At 40.4% G+C, this 21180-nt stretch overlaps 2 protein-coding genes across 3 annotated transcripts; both read right to left on the bottom strand.

The window, feature by feature from the left end:
• Positions 1-1985: 1985 nt before the first annotated feature.
• On the bottom strand, positions 1986-12864 carry PSMA4 (proteasome 20S subunit alpha 4). The gene is made up of 9 exons (XM_067305901.1): positions 12742-12864; positions 12406-12447; positions 12011-12053; positions 10698-10860; positions 9234-9311; positions 7562-7650; positions 6487-6617; positions 6156-6279; positions 1986-5579 (listed from the first exon to the last, which is right to left on the bottom strand). Exons 2-9 carry the CDS (start codon positions 12406-12408, stop codon positions 5425-5427), a joined length of 786 nt encoding a protein of 261 aa, XP_067162002.1. The 5' UTR covers positions 12409-12447; positions 12742-12864; the 3' UTR covers positions 1986-5424.
• A 387-nt stretch (positions 12865-13251) lies between these two features.
• On the bottom strand, positions 13252-20244 carry HYKK (hydroxylysine kinase). 2 transcript variants are annotated; one of them, XM_067305424.1, is made up of 6 exons: positions 20030-20244; positions 19130-19162; positions 18508-18854; positions 17194-17336; positions 14495-14678; positions 13252-13781 (listed from the first exon to the last, which is right to left on the bottom strand). In XM_067305424.1, the coding sequence occupies exons 3-6, from the start codon at positions 18845-18847 to the stop codon at positions 13318-13320; spliced, it is 1131 nt and encodes a 376-aa protein (XP_067161525.1). In that variant the 5' UTR covers positions 18848-18854; positions 19130-19162; positions 20030-20244; the 3' UTR covers positions 13252-13317. The 2 variants fall into 2 exon arrangements, with proteins under 2 accessions (XP_067161525.1, XP_067161526.1); XM_067305425.1 differs by lacking the exon at positions 20030-20244 and adding an exon at positions 19272-19479.
• Between the last annotated feature and the right edge of the window lie 936 nt (positions 20245-21180).

The raw sequence follows: 21180 nt of genomic DNA, 5'->3' as shown, positions 1-21180 counted from the left end.
CTCAGATCATTTTTAAACAACTTTGTACCTTCCTAAAATTAGCTTTATGCATAGTAATTTCATTATATATAGTCAATTATCAAAATTATTTGATATCAAGTATTTTATAGACTAGAAAAATAATGCATCTATTTGTATACATCATGAAACTTTTTAACAATCACAAGAGTACTTGAGCATTTCAATCCCTCTTTACATTTTTGTTTTCCTTTATTGCCTTATCTTCTTGCAGCCATATTTAGGTTGTGCAAGACATAATGCAGGCAGCACACACCATCTTAAAAGGCTGCTTACACAGTAGTTTCTTGCAGCACACTTCTATTGTCACATTGTATTGATTAGAAGGCTCTGCAGCAAACACGGTCATTTTATATATCGAGAACCCATTTGTATACTGCATGCCCTCCACAGTCAAAACGTCTATTAAAGGATGCAGTGTTCGACTCTTACTTTGAAATTCTCAGTGAATATGCAGTGGTCAAACCAAGATTCTAGAGTAAATAAAGATGTATGTAAGCCCAAAACATGGCACAACCCCTCCCCCCACACACACATTATATTCCTTGGTGATACACTGGAAATTTGGTATTTTCTGAGTGCCCCCAAAATTACTGGGCAATGTTTTTAATCAAACTTCCAAATCTGTAGTTTTTGCAACTGGCCTACCATTGCACTGCACCTGGTGTTCCTAACTTAAGGCTGATATGTAAAAATCTGTATTTCTATTAACAGCATATGTGCATTACCGGAAATGCATTTTAGAGCCATAATGCATTGTTAACAGCATTAAACATAGTTGCCATCCATAGGTGCAGGACATAGCAAACTGGTTTTCTTACGTAACCATGAATTTCTTTGCAGATGGGTCCTAGCTGGGCAAAACAGATGCTGCAAGATATAAAAGCATTAAACTGTCTAGGTTACATGCCCAACATTTTGATAAATATTTTATGTAGTGTCATCTGGCACACATTAATTATGTTGTATTATCATCATTATAGAAAACAACAGCGATAAATAAGAAACCAGTTTTTCCCGCTGCTTTGAACTTGGAGCAGAATGTTAACACCAACAGCAGCATGCTAAGTTTAATACTTATCATTGCGCGAAATCCTAAACAACGACAAGAGTAATTTCTGGTCTCTTTCACTGGGTCCTTCTCAGAAGTTGACATCAGGAGACCTCACTGAAGCATCATCTGTGAATCTCCAGCAAATTGGCTGATGGCAGCTTTTACTGTGAAGAGAGTACTTTAACTTGAAAGCCAACTGCCAAATTAATCACAGATAAAAATAGCAAGCTGCTCGGTTCTATTTGTAAAATCAGAAATGCTTTGAAAAATTTCTGTGAAACTGAGTTTTCTCCTGATTAAAGCCAAGAGCTGTATAACTAGTGAATGGTACTCTCAGTTCTTTCAGAAAAGTTATTTCAGCATCTTTCATATTGTAATAGAAATAACTGCAATTAAAACTTGAAAAGGAGGACATCTTTTACTACAAAAAATAGAGAATATTAATATGTTTTAAAGCATATGCAAGACAATTTTTAAAATCACATCAGGGAGAGTCTAGTCTGAAGCTACAGCATTCTCTTGTATAAATTATGAGTGCATTAATTCTTTGAACTTAGATGTCTTATTATACACTTAGCTGTATATCATAGGCGTATCATGTGTACTTCTGTGGTCTCTAAAACCATCGCATTTGATCACTTTGTAATCATTACTTTATTTATTCTCACAGCACAGTGAAAGAGGACTATTGTCCCTATTTCAAGATTGTTAACAGAAAGAATAATTACATTGGGAATCCAGAACAAAACAGAAGTCTGAAATTTAACATATACAACTCCTTGGTTTATCATCTTAATTTGCATGCTTTTACAACTTCATGCCAAGTAAAACTATTTGGGTGAACCAAGAAGTGCATCTAAAGGAATCTTTTGTCTTTCAGTGCACAATACAGTAAGTCATATATGAAGTAGCCTTAAAAGTTAGTTTGACTTTATTTGAACAGAGTATAATCATCTAGAGAACAAGCTGACTTTAACAATGACAGATGCAAGAGACAACACAGGTATTACTGGAGAAGCATTAGTTTCATTATATCTCTTAAACTACTTAGAATAACAAAATACATTACAGTTTATTAGGACAATTTATTTGTGAACACTTGTCCTAACAAGTTCTATCATGCACTCAAATGAGATATAAACTATCCAGTCTTTAAATTTACTAACAACTTATTATGCAAGCAGTTTCAAGTAAATACTGTTACCTAATTTGAAAAAATCTGTCACCTTCCACAGCACCACATGAAGTTCTGGTGTTAAAATAACATTTAATCCACAGCAACAGCTAAATAGTTGAAATACTTATGTAACATATTATAAACTCTTCCCACTACATACACCAAAAATAAACATACAAAGAATAGGAAGATCATTTTGATTAGCAAAGACAACTCAAACATATCGCCAAAATCATTTTTCTGTTCTTACGACTTATCCCCAAGTTACTCCCAGAAAAGGCACAGGCAGTATGGTGTGTTTTTTTTTTTGTTTTGTTTTTTTTTACACAAAGCTAGAAACTACACAATAGGCCTACGCAGTCAAACACTGCTCTATTCCTAGGAAAAACAGGTAAGAAACTTGAATTAGTGTAAGGATATCCCCAGAAGATTCTAGTCAATAAAAGATCTCCAGCATCTGTTTACTGTCCTAGGTTCAAATACAGCCAAGAATCAGAAATTAAATCTAGTTTAGAACATTACTGTACATCTTAGATATGAGTGCCAACTACTGTACAGCATATTGGAAATATTACAGTTACTTGTCTATTCCAAGGCAGTAGTGAGACTCTTCTCACAATAAGCTAGTAATGGCACTCAGTGGAGTCAGCACTTTTTGAATTAAACTGATAATTATTGTTCAGAGATTACACTCTTAAAATATTTCACAATATTCTTATTTTTTGTAAATAAAACCTTCACATAAAAATGTTTTAAAACGTAGTGTAACTACACAGCTTTTCACTATGTTTCCATACATAATGGAGTACAGATCAGAAAGCTATTTAAATCATTCCCAGGTTAGATTATTACAGTAACTGAAAGGCTCTCCTTTACCAGCAAATGATGCAGTGTTTGGCAAAGAAATACTATTGGTAATTCTTTAAACAAAACCCAATGTGTTTGTTTTCCCCTCTTTAATTGTTAGAAACAGAATCATTTAAGAAAAAAAATTTAGCAAATACATATCCTAAACTATCTAATAATACTTCTACTAGTACACTAAACAGATTGCCTTGTGTGATTTATATACATTGATGAACCCAGACTTAACTGCTCTAATGGACTGCCAGAAGACAAGTATACAAAGCATGGCTGGAGTTTACCATATTTTCTTTCAAGTGATCTCTGACAAAGTTAAAAAAGTCCGTTTTGGCACTGCTGCTTTTAGGACATATTCCAAGCACTTTACATAACCATCATGAATGATCTAGAAATTGGCAAGGGTGCTAATATATTGCATTCATAGTATCAAAAAACAAAAGGAAATTGAGCACTTTTTTAAAATATATATAAAAACAGAGCTTGAGGTATTTAACAATCCTTTATAATGAAAATTAAAACTTGCTCATTGCATGTTGACTGCAACTATTCAGGACTTGTTACATGAAATATCACTTCTATGTTACTATTTGAAAATAAAAATCTACCTTTGCACAAGGTGCAAACAAAACTCAGTCTAACCTGTATTAACTACAAATTTGGTTAAGTACAGTCTAAGTACAGTACAAAGACTAAAGCAGTTGTCCTGCACTAAGACTTACGAAGTTAACAAGCAGGTGCTGCAGCCTGCACAGAACCCATGTCACCGTGCACCGCTGTCGGTGCAGGTCACCAAAGGGAGCGCGCTACATCTGTGCAAGCTGCAGCACACGCACCTCAAGTCAGATTCTTCTCAACAGTGAATCTTACAGCAATGAGATCAAAAACAGGTTTTGTTGAGACTAAGGATAATTCCTGGCCATTTGGGAAAAGTACCTTTTATCAGACAAAAGTGTCTGGGGTAGATTATAATGCAGTATGCATTTACTCAGTTTAAGTGGTCATATTAAAACCTGTAAACATCAGATTTCTTTTGGAGTGAAAAAAAAAAACCCTACAGTATAGGCATAATCCAGGCTCAGCCACAAGGAGTGTGTCACAATCACCATTACCACAATTTGAAGTTCAGCAGATAAAGCCTCTCGATTAAGAATCTGTCGCTGAGGTGAAATTTTTAACCTGCTTTTGGTAACTCAAAGGCAGCAAGATAAGTTTCAGTAACTTGTTTACATCACCTTGACTAATTCTAGATCCATTTTCCTCAGAACTAGAAGAGGTTTTAGTTCATCTCAAAATCATAGTATGAATTATTTTGCATTCAGCAGAGGGACAGGGACAAACTGAACAAAAAATATTCAAATTTCTAGTTTATGTACAAATACTATGACTTCACAAGTCATTAACTGTTTGGTTAGTTCTCTGACAGACAGCAGTTTAGAAAAGGGAATTAAATTCCTTAGGGAAATATCAGCAACATTAAACTAAAGAATATAAAACATTCCTTTTTCCTTTCAGGATAAAATGCAAAATAGTCAACATGGCCTAAAAACATGCCAAAACATTTAATTTAACTTTTTGTATGTTGACAAGTACTATACAGAGAGCTCAACATTTTCATGTAGCCTTTGTAAAATGTCTTTCTAACTTGTGTGAATATAGCTAGTGTGATATGACTAATTTCTCAGAAAACACATACACTCGTGAAAGGCTATGATAAACTGAACATGTTTGCTACAGGACATGTTCAAAACACTACTGCTTTTAAGAACATCAGCTTGACATAGCCTGTTAGAGAACAAAATCGGCCAAAATTAAAACTAGGCATGCCAGCACACTTTAATTCTGCATTTGTGAAAACACCTCACAAATGATTTTCAGAACTTAGGAGCCCTTTTCACTACTTTAAAAGAAAAAGTCACACATACACATAAAATTCTAACAATTATAACACCGTATTTCTTCTTTACCAACTAGCACATACCTTATTTTAATACCTGAAAGCAATTAATTCTTTCAAGGTTGTACATATCCAGGTATTACTGAGGAAATAAAGACACCCATCACTCTTCTTCTTAATTTTATTCCATAATAAAAAATAGAGACAAAAGAAATAGAGTGTTCAAGAATTAAAGCAATTATTGTTCAGTGTAAGGAGTGGTAAACTAATTATCTGAATGATGATTAAGGACCTGGCTCATCAAGAGTACTTCTGGGTCCTCCATGGCATATTTGTAGGCTTCTAAGAAACAGAAATCCGGATTATCTTTTACTGAAGCAGGTCCTATACTATCTACAGAACACTTGCTTTCATATGCTATTTATCCTTTTCTTTTTGTTCTTTTTCCTTCTTTTCGCGTTCAGCTTTTGCTTCTTCCTCCTCATGTTGTTTTATCAACTGTTCCACCTCCTTTTGCTTCAGAACCCTTATTACCGTCTTTCCGTTCTCTCTTGTCAATGTTGCAATTTCAACTGAAATATATGGAACACACAGCAGCATTATGGTTTTTCCTTTTGACGGAATGATCATCAGAAGGGTAAGATTTGTTGTTACAACTGACAATGAAGCAGAAGGTTCTTGTCCTGACTCTGCTTAAATAAAAAAGCTTGACTGGCGAGCCAGATGGCAGCAGTTCTCTTCTGCAGCAGCATGCACAAGCATGTTAATACCTCTCCAGCGATTCTTTTATCAGATGCTTCACCATTTCTGCTACCACACCAGTGTGGCCTAACCATGAACCCTAAGCTGTGGTCTAGCCTCTGCAGCTCACCAAGGCGGATCATTCAACTAAGTCATCTGTATGCCTGTTTGCAAGGTTAAGGCTGAGAGCTGCTGCATCTTCAAAAACCACTCAAGTAGTTGATGATTTTTACATATCATTCTTCTAAGGACATGCCAACACTATCTGTCAGTTGGGGGGGGCGGGGGGGGGCGCCAGGGGAACCACAGAAAATCCAGTAAGCCACATGCAGTATATATGCATTCAGTGCATTTTCTTTTTTTAAAACAAAGGATACTACCTCCTCTCATACTAAAGAAATGCTTACCTTTCTCTGCAGAGAGTTTGCTAACGTCCATGGTTTTGTTTAGAACCTTAATGGCTAATGCAAGTGCAGTCTTTAAGGTCATTTCTCCTTCTTTGTAGTCTTGTTTTAGCATCGACACAGCTGCCTATAAATGTCACAGAAAATTAAAACGGTATCTTTGTGCAACCAACCAATAAGTTGCTTTTCTGTCAGATAATATCAAAGCCATTAAGATGAGTAATACCAGTATTGCTATAGTTATCTATGAATCAACAATTGAGCTCAGTTAGTACAGTGCAATTTGCATATTTTTGTTTTGCTTTACTTTTTGAGAGGAAAGAACAGAACTTACAGCACTGTTATTCCCAATGCATGTAGCTTTCCACCCTCCGTAATTTCCACTAGGATCACTTTGATACAGCTGAAATCCATAATGCTTATCCCAGCCAATGTACAGCAATGAAACACCAAAAGGACGTTTTCCTGTTGAAAAGAATACTATTAGCAATCTAAATTTAGTAACAAGATTGGTCATGAGTGACAATTATTTTCTTTGATTTCCTTTTTCAAATCCATTCCTGTGAACTAGGATTTAATACTGTTCTGCACTTCTGTTACTTGAGATAAGCACTACTGTAAGTACTTCTAGTGTTTTTCTAAGTCACAAGGAAAAAAAAATCTAGTAGAGGTTTATTTCATTTAACCCTAATAACAGCTCATTTCTAACGCTACAAATGAAATTTATCATCTCAGGATTTTAATTCAAAACTTAGTTTTTAAAGTATGTAACCTTTAAGTATATAACTTGACAGCTTCAAAAGCCAGGTACTTTAAAAGGTCGTTCTTTCACACTACAGATACATAAAATACCAGAATGACCGTTTTGTTAGAAATGTGTTGTAACACTTTTGCTATTATTAGGAAAAAAAATACAATTAAGGAACACTACTTATCGTTTCCTAACATGTTGCTAGATCCACAGAAGCATGGTTTTCTTTTTATTTTATTTTTTAAGTATTACAATATTGACACACTCATACACGTAGCAGGAAGCCTTACTTGTGATTCATTTTGCTATTATGATGGATGGGCCCAAAATTTTAAAACGTTACTTATCAAACTATTTTCTGCCCGTCTTTTTTAAGGCATTCACTAAACCCAAGAGCATTCAAAGCAGTCTATGCCATTGGCCTGAATCTCAGCCATCAACTTCTCAGTGACTGAAAACCACCATCATCACTAGCAAAACAGAAGTTTATAACTAATCATCACTGTGTCCTCATCACTTAAATTTTCCTATTGTTTTTCCAGGTATAACATGTTACCAAAGATTTTTGTAGAACTGTCCAGCAACTCAAATGTCTCAAATTATGTAACAGAATAATTCTTTAGACATTTAAAAACAGTGTTTCATTGCACTTCATTACCTCCAAACTGTGTATAAGCCTGCTTGATATCACATAGTGCTGTTACCAGTTGTTCGCAAGGAATAGGCTCTTGGTATTGTAACAGATACCTAGCATGGAAAAGAAACCAGTTTCCATAACTTCTTTCATTGACTTCATAATTCCACTAGACAGAAATACTACCAATAATAGCTCCATTCAATTTCTTTTAGAATTAAAATGCAAATTCCAGAATGCAAAGTTGGTGCACACTTAAGTTGCCAGTACGCTGTGATTCTAGTAAGTAGTTTGTATCTTCAGAAGAAGCTGTACTTTTACTCCAAGAAAGCAAGGGATCTAACAGTAGCTCAGCTGTCTGGCAATAGAAACTTGCTAAAATGCATTTGAATATATGTTCATAGTCTTCATGACAAGAGAAACAACTACCAGTTGGGTAGGAAAGAACAAGTCCCTAGCCACTGTTGCAAAACAAATCAGTTGCAAAACATATGCCAATAGTATTTTGAAAGACTCGATGAAAAGCAATCACTTGAAGTCTTCATTTTATCATTTCACTTATAAATTTAAGAAATCAGGTGCAAATTCCTATTTTAGTATGGCTAGCGAATAGAAATCTGCAAAAACAGCCACAGAGCACGATAACCAAATTAAGATACAAAACAATAGGAAGAGACCCTTCTGCTTAAAAGCAACATGCTTTGCTTAAAAAGTAAGAGCATTTAGTATCTCACTATTATAACAGGGAGACAGACAGTAGTCAGCTGGGAAAGACAGAAGGAGGTATTTTGAACATTAAGAAATAGTTAAGAACAGCTGCTTATAACTTTAAATTCAGAGTGACAAGACAGCTGTAAGTTTGTAAAAGTAATGAACCATCTTATACACAGTCAAGCATGCACTGAACAAGAGGGAAACATATAAAAATGGACTCTACAGCCATATATTCCATAAGGCAATTAGAAGAAGAAACGGTTATATACAAACATTTCCACAATGGAAACCTGCTTAGTTTAGAATCAGTGTTTGGCAATCCTATTTCATCCCAGTGCAGGTGTTAAAGGTGTTCCTATAAAGAGGCACATTTCTAAATCAAAGCATCTCATTTAAGTTTTAACATATTAACAATAACTATATTGAAATTTCAGCAGCATAAAGCTTCTATGCAAGGCTTCAATTGATGTAAACCAGATTAAGTTACTTACTGTATCTGATAAATGCACAGAAGAAAATGATACTGTCTACTAGATGAATCAAAACACATGGAAACTCAGAAATAAACTGCAGCCATCTAGACTGAGATTTAGCAGTGTAAAACGCAGATTAACCATTCTTTCTTGCTTTCCATTTTCTTCAAAAATCCTCTAAATATATTTGCCTGTTTATTAAACTTGTTCTAATATTTCATAACCTTTTCTCTGTAAGACTAGTACATAAGGCCTTATTCTATTCTCATTATGCACAATGTTGTAAGAATTATAAAATAATAAGATTCTGCAGTTCAATTTGCTAACAAGTATCTTGATACTTCATTTAGCAAAACAACAAGTTTCTAAGTTTAAATTTCTTCAATCTAGACGTTTTATTTCAAATAACCTAACTCTATTAAGTGCATACTCATTTTGATTTAATACATATAAAGAACTAAATCTGACATCCCAGTCAAGTAAAACGACATGATTATCAGCAAACCTACCTCTGTGCAATCAGTCTCAGTTCATTTGTTAGGACATTGGCGTCTGAAGTTATCCCAGCAACGCTGCAAGCCATATCCCTGCAGTATAAGCATACAAATTAACTGGATTCCTATTAATCTCTGAGAAATAGTCATGTCTCCATGTAATGTTTTAAGCAGAATAATTACTGTTGGGCTTTTCACATCAAAACTACACAGCTGCCATACAAAACAGGTTCATAAGCTCCTGCCTCTAGGTTACACCAAAAACACCATGTAACCATTTCATAAGAGCACAGGCAGACAGCAAAAGTGAGCAGGTCAGTATGTTAGTCATATGCGTGGTTCTGAGAGAAGGACTATGCCAGAGACAACTGAGTTCTAGATACCAATGAGATCCTGAATATCTCCACATGAGCCATTAGCTACACACAGGACTTATCTAGAGGCCACCCGACACACACAGCACGTCAGATTACTGAAGAAGCCATACAGCGTGTGATGGACCTTCAATGGAAGCTGCTGATTAACACATCACGTTCTTGTAACTGAAACTTAGTGATCTTGATTTGACGGTTAAAAAAAAAAAAAGTGCTTTAGCTGAAAATGAATCAAACACCTGGCTCTTAATTTTCAGCAGAATGTCCTTCATTGTTTCACTAGCTTTTAATTCTACATGTCTTTTGCTGAATCTGAAGTTACTATAAAACATTCACTATTCAGAAAGGATTCAAGAAAAATAATCCAGGTAATGGGCTTAAGTTTTAGGAGAGGGAACAGCTGGCCTAGGCAATCATTCCAGCGCATTGTTATTCAACCTCCTTGAAAATCCAGTGCTTCCTACAGTTCTAGCTGCTTTCAAGACCAACATAGAAGGGAGAGGTTGACAGGATGAAAAGCTATTTATGTTCCACATATATCTTATAGCAGGGCTGAAGCTTTACCTCTCCTATATACAAAAGGACATAACCTGCAACACTGCATCACAAATTTAACCTCTAGAGCACTAAAAAAAAAAAAAAAAAAAAAGTTAAAAACAGAGAGATGCACCATCGTTGCTACAGTTGTAGGAAGAAAGCTAAGGCATGCTTTACCTAATCTATTTTACCTTCGGGGGGGGGGGGGGAGGAGGAGGAAGACTTAGAAAAGGATGCTGAGCCAATACAGTATAGGACTTTTTTGTGTATTCTTCAGTTCCCCTCCCATGGTATTTTGTAAAACTAGGAATTCCCAATTTAACAGTGATGCAATAGCACAGCCTAGATTATTCCACCTGGAAAATTCTCTTTAGAAGATGAAAAATGTGATGCTTCCATTTTAGGAGAATTATTAAAATGAACAATGAGAAATAATCACACTTGTCAAAAACGCAGAACAAGATAAATGCTAAACACTTAAAACCTCGTTCAATGCTAAAACGTCAGAATAACAATGGTATTTTATTACTGATAACGTCAGCAGATCCCAATCATCATTTCAACTTACTCATTGAGTTTGTATATTTTCTCCGAGAAAAAGACTTCATCAAGAAGTTTGTGAATGTTGCGCCTCTCTGCTGCTAGCAAAACACCATCATTTGCTAGAATTCCCAAGCAAGTACCTGCATGTCCAATTGCTTCCATGGCATATTCAACCTGATACAAGCGACCTAGGAGAGCACTTCAATTAGTAACATCAACAAAGTAATACTGAACAGGACCAATCATACAAAGCAACTTAAATTAGTAAGAGTTTGACAGATGTTCATTGTGCAACCCAGGATTAGTTCTTCAGTCTGTTACTGGTTGCTAGTGAATCAACTCGTTGAAAAGGAGAAAGGAATTAGGGAAGAAAATCTACAATTTTGATGAAGTAGTACAGGGTACTGTTAATGTGGAAAAAAGCCTTCCTTCTACAAAAAACAATATTTAATCTAATAATAATCTGCAAAACTCTGCTCCAGTAGAATAAGACAAGATAGATTTTCAACAAATCAAAGACAGTATTTTGTGTGCGCTCAACCCTTATCAAGAGATAATGCAAATTAGTCATTCCTATTTGGCTCCAAGAGCACCATTATGCTGAGCCCACAATAACAACCAAATTAATATTGTTGCTCCCTTTATCTCCATCCTTGGAGCACCACTGTTTTTTATACTATATAAATGCTACTGAATGGAATATTAACTCCATATCAATTAAGGGCCCAGTCAGTATTTAGGAGAAGTCATTGCTTCACCCACCTTCTAAGAAGTACTAAACAAGCGTGTGCCCTACAGAAGTTTTAGGCTATTCTCCAGTTCATTCACACTTTTGACCACTATTGACAAAAGAAAAACCACGTACTAGACTTTTTGAGTCCAACCCCATCTATGAAATAGGAAAGAATAGCTTGGAAGCACCCATTTCAGTGTATGCGTATACATAACAAGAATAAGCGTGACTGTACCAGCAGGACTCTATACATTTTTTAGGGGGAGCACAAAAAGCAGTAACATCCCTCCATACTCAAAAGATGGATGAGAAAGATTTCAAAAAGGGGGGGGTGTGGCGGGGGGGAAAGATGGGATCTGGGTATAACTGTATACTCACTACATCATTGCTTGAATTAGTACAAACAAATCTGAAAATCTCCACTTTGACTCTTGGCTTCCATACAGAACACGGTGCTACTCCTAACAGGTAAGTGTGATTTCTGTAACTCACACATGGACTGAAACACATTTTAAACAGTCAGCCTTCATATACATGGTTTGTTATTTAGTTTTGGGCAGTAGGCTAGAACATTCAGAGTATTTGAATGGCAGGGTTTAAGATACCTTCTGGAGAAAATATGGTAGTTCTGGAGTCATATCTTCGAGACTGTAAAAAAAACAGGCCATTAATTATTGCCAACCTCTGGTCAGAAAACAACGTTGAGAACCACATATAACCATCACTTAGTGACTTCAGTTTAGGGCCTACGATAAGGCGGCAGCGCTGCTGCCATCACACATCTGGGTTTGGCCGAAAAGCAGACACACAGCTCGCATCTCCGCTGACGCCTTTCTGCCACCCGTCCCCCGAGCCTCCGCCCCGCCCCGCCTGACCGGGCCCACCCGAAACGGCGGCGTTAACGCGCGGCGCCTCCGCGACCGGCCGCGAGCCCAGGCCCGCGCCGCCGCCGGCTCGGGCCGCTCCACGAAGCGCTCCCGCGGTCAGCACCGCCACTCACCATGGTGCCCGAGGCGCGCGGCGGGGCCGCAGGGGAGCGGGCCTGCAAGACACGACAGCACACGTTACCCCCGCCGAGCGCCCAGCCCCGCCGTCCCCGCCCGCACGCGGCCCCCGCCCGCGGCCCCGGCCAGAGCCGCCCCAGCGAGTCCGGCAGCGCCACCCGCCGCGCAGCTCCGGGCCCGGCCCGGCTCTGCCGCCGCCGCCGCCGCAGTGCAGAGTCATCCCCGCCCCGGCCCAGCCCAGCCCGGCCCGGCCCGGCGGGAGGCGAAGGCCTCGCCGCCCCCGCCGCGCGAAGCGGCGCGCCCCGCTCCCCGAGCCGCCGGTCCGCACTCACGGCGGGCCGGGCCGGGCCGACGGCGGCAGGTGGTGCCCGTCTGGCGGGGAAGAGCCGGGCGCCGCGGCCGCTCCCAGACCCTCGCCGCGGAGCCGGAAATGGCCGCCGCGCCTGCGCAGTGCCGCGCACCAGCCAGGGCGGGGCCGGGCGGCCGCTTCCCCGCGCGCCGCGGGGTGGGGCGGGGCGAGGCCCGCGCGACCGCCCCTGCCGCTGCGGCAACGGCCGCCCGCGCGGCGCAGGGGCGGGGCCGCGGCAACGGCCGCCCGCGAGGCGCAGGGGCGGGGCCGCGGCAACGGCCGCCCGCGAGGCGCAGGGGCGGGGCCGCGGCAACGGCTGCCCGCGAGGCGCAGGGGCGGGGCCCGGCCGCGGTAACGGCCCGCTGCCGCAACGGCTGCCCGCTGCGCGCCCCCAGCCCCTGAGAGAGCAGACACAGCCATGGCTCGGGTTCGGACGTGCTCCGATGGCATCACCGTCCTGCAATTGCACATTGAAACACCCCGGGGATACACGTTCCAGTACAGGCAGCGTAGTGTTTAATACATGGGTACAGTCAGCCGTTACCGTGCAGCTGTTCCTCTACTCTGCAGGCCCATGGTTCATATATGCTTTTGCAGTCTCAAACCACAGCTTCTCCACAGCTTCCTGGCCCACCTCGAACATTTTCACCAAGTGTTTCCATCCAGTTTTTGCTGTGATCATGAGGTACTCCTTATTCTCTGGGTACTGGAGAGCCGTGTGGGCTGCTATAACAAGCGACTGCGAAAACCTCCCACACACCAGGAGAAAGAGAGCAGCTCTCTCCTCCTCTGTCAGGGGCAGGATGCTTTCAAACCCTGCCAGAACATGCCCTCCAACACTCAGAGGATCTGTGCTCTCAATCATCATGTACATGATAGTTATTGCGACTTCAAATACATAATACCCATAACTCATGTCATTAAAATCCAGAATGCCAGACACTCTGTACTGAGGAGTCTCGAGGGAAGTAGAGCTGAAGTCTACTAAAATATTGTGGTCATTAAGATCTCCATGATTGATACCTAAACACAGAAGAAACCAAAATGGTAATGAACAATAATTAAACAGCAGAATCTTTAACTTTTTTTCCATTTCTCAGTGAAATAGCACAGAAAACATGCATAGAAGCTCAAATTAACAGTGGACTACAAAACCATACCAGTCTCCTTCAACATCAGTCATGGCAGTCTTGCTGTAACTACGCATGTCCTTCACAGCCTTATTGCTTCCTAGGAACCTCAATTCCGTTAACACTGACAGGTGACCAGATAGCAATTGATAAAAGGAATGTTAGATCTTACTTTGTTCTGGGGGAACCTACAATACACTACGTATTTTCCAAACCCAGAACGGCAGAGCTTTCCATTGCCAAATCATTGTCAACATTTAATGCAAGCTATATTCAAAAAAATTATGATTTATTCATTATTTGGGCCTTCATGAAAAGGAGGAGTGTGCTCCATATTTTCTCATTAAGCTGATACAACAGCATGAAAATTATCAACTTAACTGTAAGCAATCTCAGCAGAAAGATTAAGAACTGAATGTGGCTCTATCAGAACTGGACAGTGCATTCTTCCTGGCACGTTCTGCACTGTGTTCATTCACCACAACATGTGCTATGGATAAAGGAAATGATTTTTTGCTTAGAGTGCCTCTTCCATGGACACAAACTCCTGTAAAAAAATTTCAGTGTCTCAGTTCAACATAGTTTTCATAAGAATAAAATACTCACAGGCTCGAAAACTGGTTAGCTTTGGTATTACTTTCCCTTTAAATTGTTGAATAACTTGCTCCACAACTTCACGATATTTGTTCTGGCCCAAGACATAAATATACTGGTCTAGAAGAGGGACATTTGCCAGGTTCCAAATGAATTGCCCTCGATGCAGACTTTTTACTGATGGATGCTGGAATTTCTTCCAAAAAAACACAAGAGAATATATGCCATAAATAAAATACGCCAGTCCTGTGATTAATGGGCTTGATTCAAAGCCCTCATTAACTGTAACAGGTTCCTGATGAAAAGCTGCATGACTTTGACATATTTTCTGTCAACATGTAAAAGAATAATCTGAAAGCTGATTAAGGTGAGTACCTTAATACCTACATCCAAACTGATTTTTTTCTCCATTTTTCAGTTACAAAGATTATCTTTAATCACTCATCACTTAAATCATTTCAAGTCAGTATTAACCCACAACATTTCTGTAACGTGACATGTATGTAGCGGCTTGGAGGCCTTGCCAGTGCTAGAGTCGCACCCTTGGCAGTGCCGGGATTGCACAGCCGGCACTGCAGAAAGCTGCCGAAGCAGGGGAGACCCAGAACCTGCCAGCGTGCCCGACACAGCCACACTCTGGGCAATTGAAAGTGGCAGCTTCTGGGGCTGAGCCTTAGGATCAGCTGGCACATCAAAAATGCTGAGCACAGAAGTACTTTATAGACATACAGGACGGAGTTTTAATTTTATGAAAAGTTACTACAGGATCTTGAATGTCCATGCAGTACACACAGATCCCAGACCCACATGCAGTAAGTTACATGCATCTCATTTTACTTGTCCGGAAAGTAAATAGAGCCAAATCAGCTCTATTTGCTTTGCCTTTGTACAGGTAGCCTAATATTTTAAACAAGCAAGGCCCTAAACCTCTCTTTGGAAAGCTACATCCTGGAAGGAAAAGCCTCTCTCTCACTGCGTACCATCCTGGAACCCTCTAACGCTCATTAAGGCGGCTTTCGGGCCAGATTCTACCAGTGCGTAGGGCAAATACAAACATTTCCCACTGGAAAAGCTGACTTCCTCCTAAAAGGAAACCCATGCTTAAAATTAAGGGTCTTACTTAAAGATAGCTTAAAGATGGTCAAAACTAGAGCTGTATATGAAAAAGTAAAGAACAGAATCAAGCCTAAAACAAAAATCTTATGACAGGATCTCAAATGCTGCAAAAAGCACCACATTGTTAGGAAGAATGCCCTCTGGTGAGCAACCACTGCAGTTTTCCCTTTCAACCCCTGGCAAAATCCGATATTCCAGCAAGATATTAATGGGATACCACATGTGTTAAAGATAATAAAAAGTTAGATCTCAACATTCTCACAAGCCCTTGTCACCATAAAGCCATAAACATTAACTCATGTCCATTTAAAAGATGAGACATACTCAAGCAAAAGGAGAAACCAACCGGTAACGCAGTGGCAATGACTGTTTTGTGCACAAAAGCATGGTGCATTGCTTTGCTATCAAGTGGACAAAGTAATGTAACTGGGGGGAAAAAAAAGAGGCTGTATTTTCTGATCAGTCATTTGTAGTTCCCCTAGGTATTACTTTTGGTGTCAATAATATTTTAAAATTTTAACAGTAACAATGGTATGTTTATTTCTTTAAAATGACAAACCCTGGTTGTTGAGGTTTCATAAATTAAGAACATACAGAGCCTTTTTCATAAAAATTTGCTCTCTCATCTAATACTTCCTCCTTGACAGGACAAGTCAGAGGCATACTTTGAGACTAGCTGGTCTGTATAAATTGTTTCAATCGCATTATAAGAGCATGACCACAGTGGTTAAAAAGCATCAGTAAATTATCTTTCCTGATTGAAAAATGCTCTTATAATTTAAGAATGTGGTTAGTAAAGCTGGCAATTCACATTTCATAATTGTCTGAAGCTGGTAGCCAGAACATGAGAAGGAAAGGTTAATGAAAGGCAATAAATAATGCAAGAGTTCTTTTATGCATCAAACTTAATTACTGGCTGATTTATCAGCTTTATGACCCTGTATAATTACAGAGTAAAGGAAGAACTTACTTTGCATTAAAATTACTTGACTGGAAACAGTGCAACTGAGAGAAGTGTCACAAGTCTCTGTTCATCAGTACAGCTGGCATTATAGAAAGGGAACCAACAGCTACCGCTGTTAAATGGTCACAGTTCTGATGAGCAGGAGAAAGGGAGTAAGTCAAAATGAATTCAAAATAATACATCAGCCAGTTGTGCCTGTCTGACGTGTGCATTATACAACAATGCTTTACATATTTCTATGTAAAGAAGCTTTATATACTTCTGATTTGGGTGGCCTAGAGTTTACTCTCCTTATGCACCAGGCTTGAAACACCAAACAGATGAGTTTTGCTTACTTTAAAAAAATCCTTATCTCCCTCTTCTTGGTACAACATCACATTGCAGAAAGATTTCAAAGACCATGTCATAAGCACCAGTTGGTCATACTACTTGAGGAAATGCTTTAATAACAATCAGCTTTCACAGTTACAGCATGGAGCTTGTCACTTGGAAAATGAGTTGAACCCGGACATCTAGATTCACCAACTTGAATTTTGCAGATCAGGAAAGCAGACTGCAAGCCCAGGAAGAAATAATACATGGGAAGTTAATTGAGAATGGACTTTGGGAGGCTGGAGCAACAGAAACTCACCTCTGTGAGAGCTTTATCCAAACTGGCAGCTAGCTTACCAATCTCATACAAAATCTGCGTATTTGTAGCAATTTTTGCCACAGGTGTACCTGGCAGGTAAGTCAGCAGTCTGACCATGTACTTTGTGTTCCCAGATCCAGCACCTAAAAAGCAAAGAGAGAGGCAGTCGGTCACTTCAATATGTGTTACTGAGTATTAGTCAATACAAGATGCAAAAAAGGCTTCTCCCAGTGCAGAAAAAATAAGTCACATGTAGCTGACAAAACAGATTTCATACAAAGATTTGATTTACCAGTGTTGTACAAGGATATGCAAATCTTGACATTCGTGTAATTTCTGACAGACTCCAAGCCCTTACGCTTGGGATGGCCTTTGCATACAACAGATGTCATCCAGTGCCCACAGACATCCACTTACATGGTTTTGTAGCAGAGCGGTAGGCCTCAGGGATCCCAACTTTTGTATGGAAGTTATAGTGAAAATAGATGAAAATAAATGCAGGGTTTCTACTTCAGATAATCATCACATTTTGAATCCAGTTTTGGAGATTCTTTCTGTGCAATTTTGCTATAACTAAAAGCAGTCCAGCCAATAAGCTCCCAAGCCAGAATAGCTGGTAATGAATAAACCAAGAAAACCAGTCAAGACAAATTAACTGGAAAAATAGCCACAGTATACTTTGACCTTTTTGCGATTTCTACCTTCCCTATCAGCTGCAGCCCAATCTCTGCTAGCAACTGCTAAGAATATGAGCAGTCTTGCACCATGCTTGAAGCCCACACCTAGAGATGCTTACAGCAGTGCTCAAATCTCACCAGCACTGCTGCTCTCGCACTGATCAGGGCTCCCTGGTGTCTCTTGGGGTTTTCTTATGTTCCTTATATTTTTTCCCCAGAGAGAAAGCACAACTGTGGTGTTCTCAGCAGGATATCTCTGCACTCCAAAGTGGCTATTTCATCAGGGAAGCTCTATTTTAAAAGCTGAAAGCGATGTGGGATGTGGATCAGGATCTATACTTAGACTTGAGAAAGTCCCAGACTGCTACTGCTGGGAACAGGGAACATTGTGCGAGGAAGCCGAGCGCCCGAGTGGCTGTTAAGAACCTCCTGCTCTGTTGCAACTCGCTCTCACTCACTCAGATATTACAGGTTTTCACAGAGTTAATCTACATTTACATCAGTGCCACACAGCAGAACACGGCTGTTTGCTGTAACTGATTCAAACACCTTGTTGTACCGTAACAAATACGTCATGTAGTGAGCTACTACCAAGCTAGAGGTGATAAGAGGACAGAAGAGCTCCTGTAAAGCTCACCTCCTGACACCAAAGACATGACGTTACCATCTTTTGTAAGGTAAGGCACAGCTGAAGGAAAGCCTTCTGCGCTGAGGAACATCATGGCCTGGGTCTGCGTTTCGATGAGGTCAGGCTTCCGGCTGTCTTCCAAATTGGTGATTTTGAGGACATACTCATCAGCACCTTCAGGCGCACCTTCGTTCCCCGAGATACGCACGTGGAAATTCTGGTCGGCGTAGCTGGGGAGAGGCCTGATCCAGGACACCTTTAATCCAAATACTCTGTCAACCAGCTCAGTCGCTTCCTTTTCACCAAATGCTGGTTTGGTGAATGTTTGGCAGTCATTTCCAGACGACATTGTGCCTCTAGGAGAGAAACAGACTGGAAGATCTCATCTGTATTCTGACACTAGAAGCAACAAAATGCACTCAGATACAGGAGAAGAGTTTGCTCTGTTTGGTAAGTGGGGAAAAACAATTAAGCCAAACCTGATTTCACACATCTGGAGAGATGCACACAATCCTTCCTGAACAAGAAGTGAACAGCTTACTAACTAGCATTATTTTATTAGTTAACTTCTAATAGCAGCACAAGGTGGCACCTTGGTGACCAGGAATGATTTCCTAAGGAACAGACTTACCAAATTCCTATCCAAAAACTTCCACACTGAAACCTGCAAAAAGAGAGAACTATTTCAGCGGGCACTTAATGTTAAAACAGGCATAATCTTTCTGCTAGGTCGCAACCGTTGTAATTCCTATATTATGAAATGCTCGGCAAACCTAATAACCACGTCCCAACGCCGCGTCTCTCGCCGGCTCCGGGGCTCCGGGTCTGCTGGCTGCTGCGCGCGCCGGCAAACCTTGGACCTCGGCAGGCAGCACCGACCTTTGTCCCGCCCGGGCATCCGCGGAGCGCCGCCTGCCCGAGCCCGGGTCTTGCCCGCTCTGGGAGAAGGGCTCGCCCTCCTCCCGCCCCGCGCAGGCGACAGCAACGCTCTTCCAACGGGAGCGCGGCCCCGGGCCCAGCTGCGGCCTGCCGGGACAGCGCGGGCCCGCGTCAGCCTGGCTGCTGTCGCCCGCGCCGCGGCCCGCAACGCGCCGCCTCCTCCGCCGCTTCCCGGCGGCAGCAGGGCCCGTGCGGGGCAGCCGCCAGCCGCACCGGCCGGGGAGCCGAGAGGGATTTGATCTTAGAGCTGATGCTTGATGTCCTCTTATAGTCTGTTCTCACTTAATTTATGACGAGCGATCTAAATTTTAGCTGAAAAAGTGTGTTCAAAGGCTCATTAAAACATTTGCTATAAGCAACAGGTTAAAATACTAACAAATGCACCATTTTATTCTTTGTTTTCAGACAGCATTTTAGGCAAGGAAGCATATGTCTCCCCTGTAAGAACGGGAAAGAACGTTTTTAAAAAAGTGCTCCCACCAATATGTGTAGAAAGAGAAATAAAACTTGCATCTGATTATTAAAAAAAAATCCTTTTATCAGCATGCAGGATGAAAACCTTTAGAGAATATTTTGACTGAAAATCATTTACCTATTATAAACTTGAGGCACCTTCTCAGGACATCCTTTGGAGTATACCAGAGTTCAAATCCAGAATATTTGTCCAGTCCATGAGGATTTTAGACTTCATTAAAACATTGCTACGATCCTCCCTCTTCCAAACTCTGTACTCTTCTTGTAGATCAATACAAATCTCCTTTTTGAATTCCTAATGGAAAAATGAGTAAAACTCCACAATATTGTAAGGTCCCGATATCACAGAATAACAATCTGAGAAAAAAAGGAAGTAGAAAAGGCTTGAAGTAGAAGTAAAACCAAAAATTTTTTTTTTTTAAGGTAGACCAGCTATTAAGAATCCTCAGTCAGTCCCACTGTGTCAGTGCTAATTGTATTGTTAAGGACATTCATTTGAAAATATTGTTTTAATCCAACAGGGAAGTTAGAAAAGGGAATCAGTTTCTCTAAGAAAAAAGGCAAGCTCCCTGGATGTGTTGTGGTTTTGGTTTTTTGCCCCATTTCAGAGCAGAAGTTCTTATGTAATGATTGACCAACTATTAAATATTTTTACCTACTTGCCCCTTCTCCCCCTCTTCCCCAGTAAATCACACAGGTAAGTTTTTCAAGCATAAGCGCACTCCAGAAAAATGCTAGGGTCTCCTCTCCCAGTCTGAGGCTGGCCCAAGATTTAGGTCACCACATCAAACGTGACACAGTAGGAAGGCATTTTCTTGCTATGCTTGTGCTCAAGATCCACCTCAGGACCCAGAAAAATCAGAATACACCAATTATCTCTATAATTAAGCAAAATTATGATGCATTTTGCAGATCTAGAATTTGTCTAGACAAGTTAGTCTTGCATTTACTTTCCAGACAGTAGCACCAACACTTAAGACCTCTGGACTTGTATCCTTTGCCACCCTGCACCGTGTTCTGGGGGGAGGCACACGTTTGTGAGGACTAATGTTGTACTTTGGCCTCTCTTACTGTTGCCTCTAGGAAAGAGAAGGCTTGAATAATTAAGCATCTCAGGGCTGAATGTCAGTCTAATAACGCATGTGCTGAAAGCGAGTCTCCAAAATGGGTCAGTGACAGATACACCCAAACCACTCCTGAAAAATCTTGTGATATTTGTAAGCTCTACATGCCACAAATGTAACTTTATCAGCCTGCTTTAATATATGA

The sequence above is a fragment of the Apteryx mantelli genome, chromosome 15, assembly GCF_036417845.1.
Source record: "Apteryx mantelli isolate bAptMan1 chromosome 15, bAptMan1.hap1, whole genome shotgun sequence".
Classification (NCBI taxonomy): domain Eukaryota; kingdom Metazoa; phylum Chordata; class Aves; order Apterygiformes; family Apterygidae; genus Apteryx; species Apteryx mantelli.
Note: the sequence above shows the minus strand (reverse complement) of the source record. Positions and strands in the feature narration are given on the sequence as shown.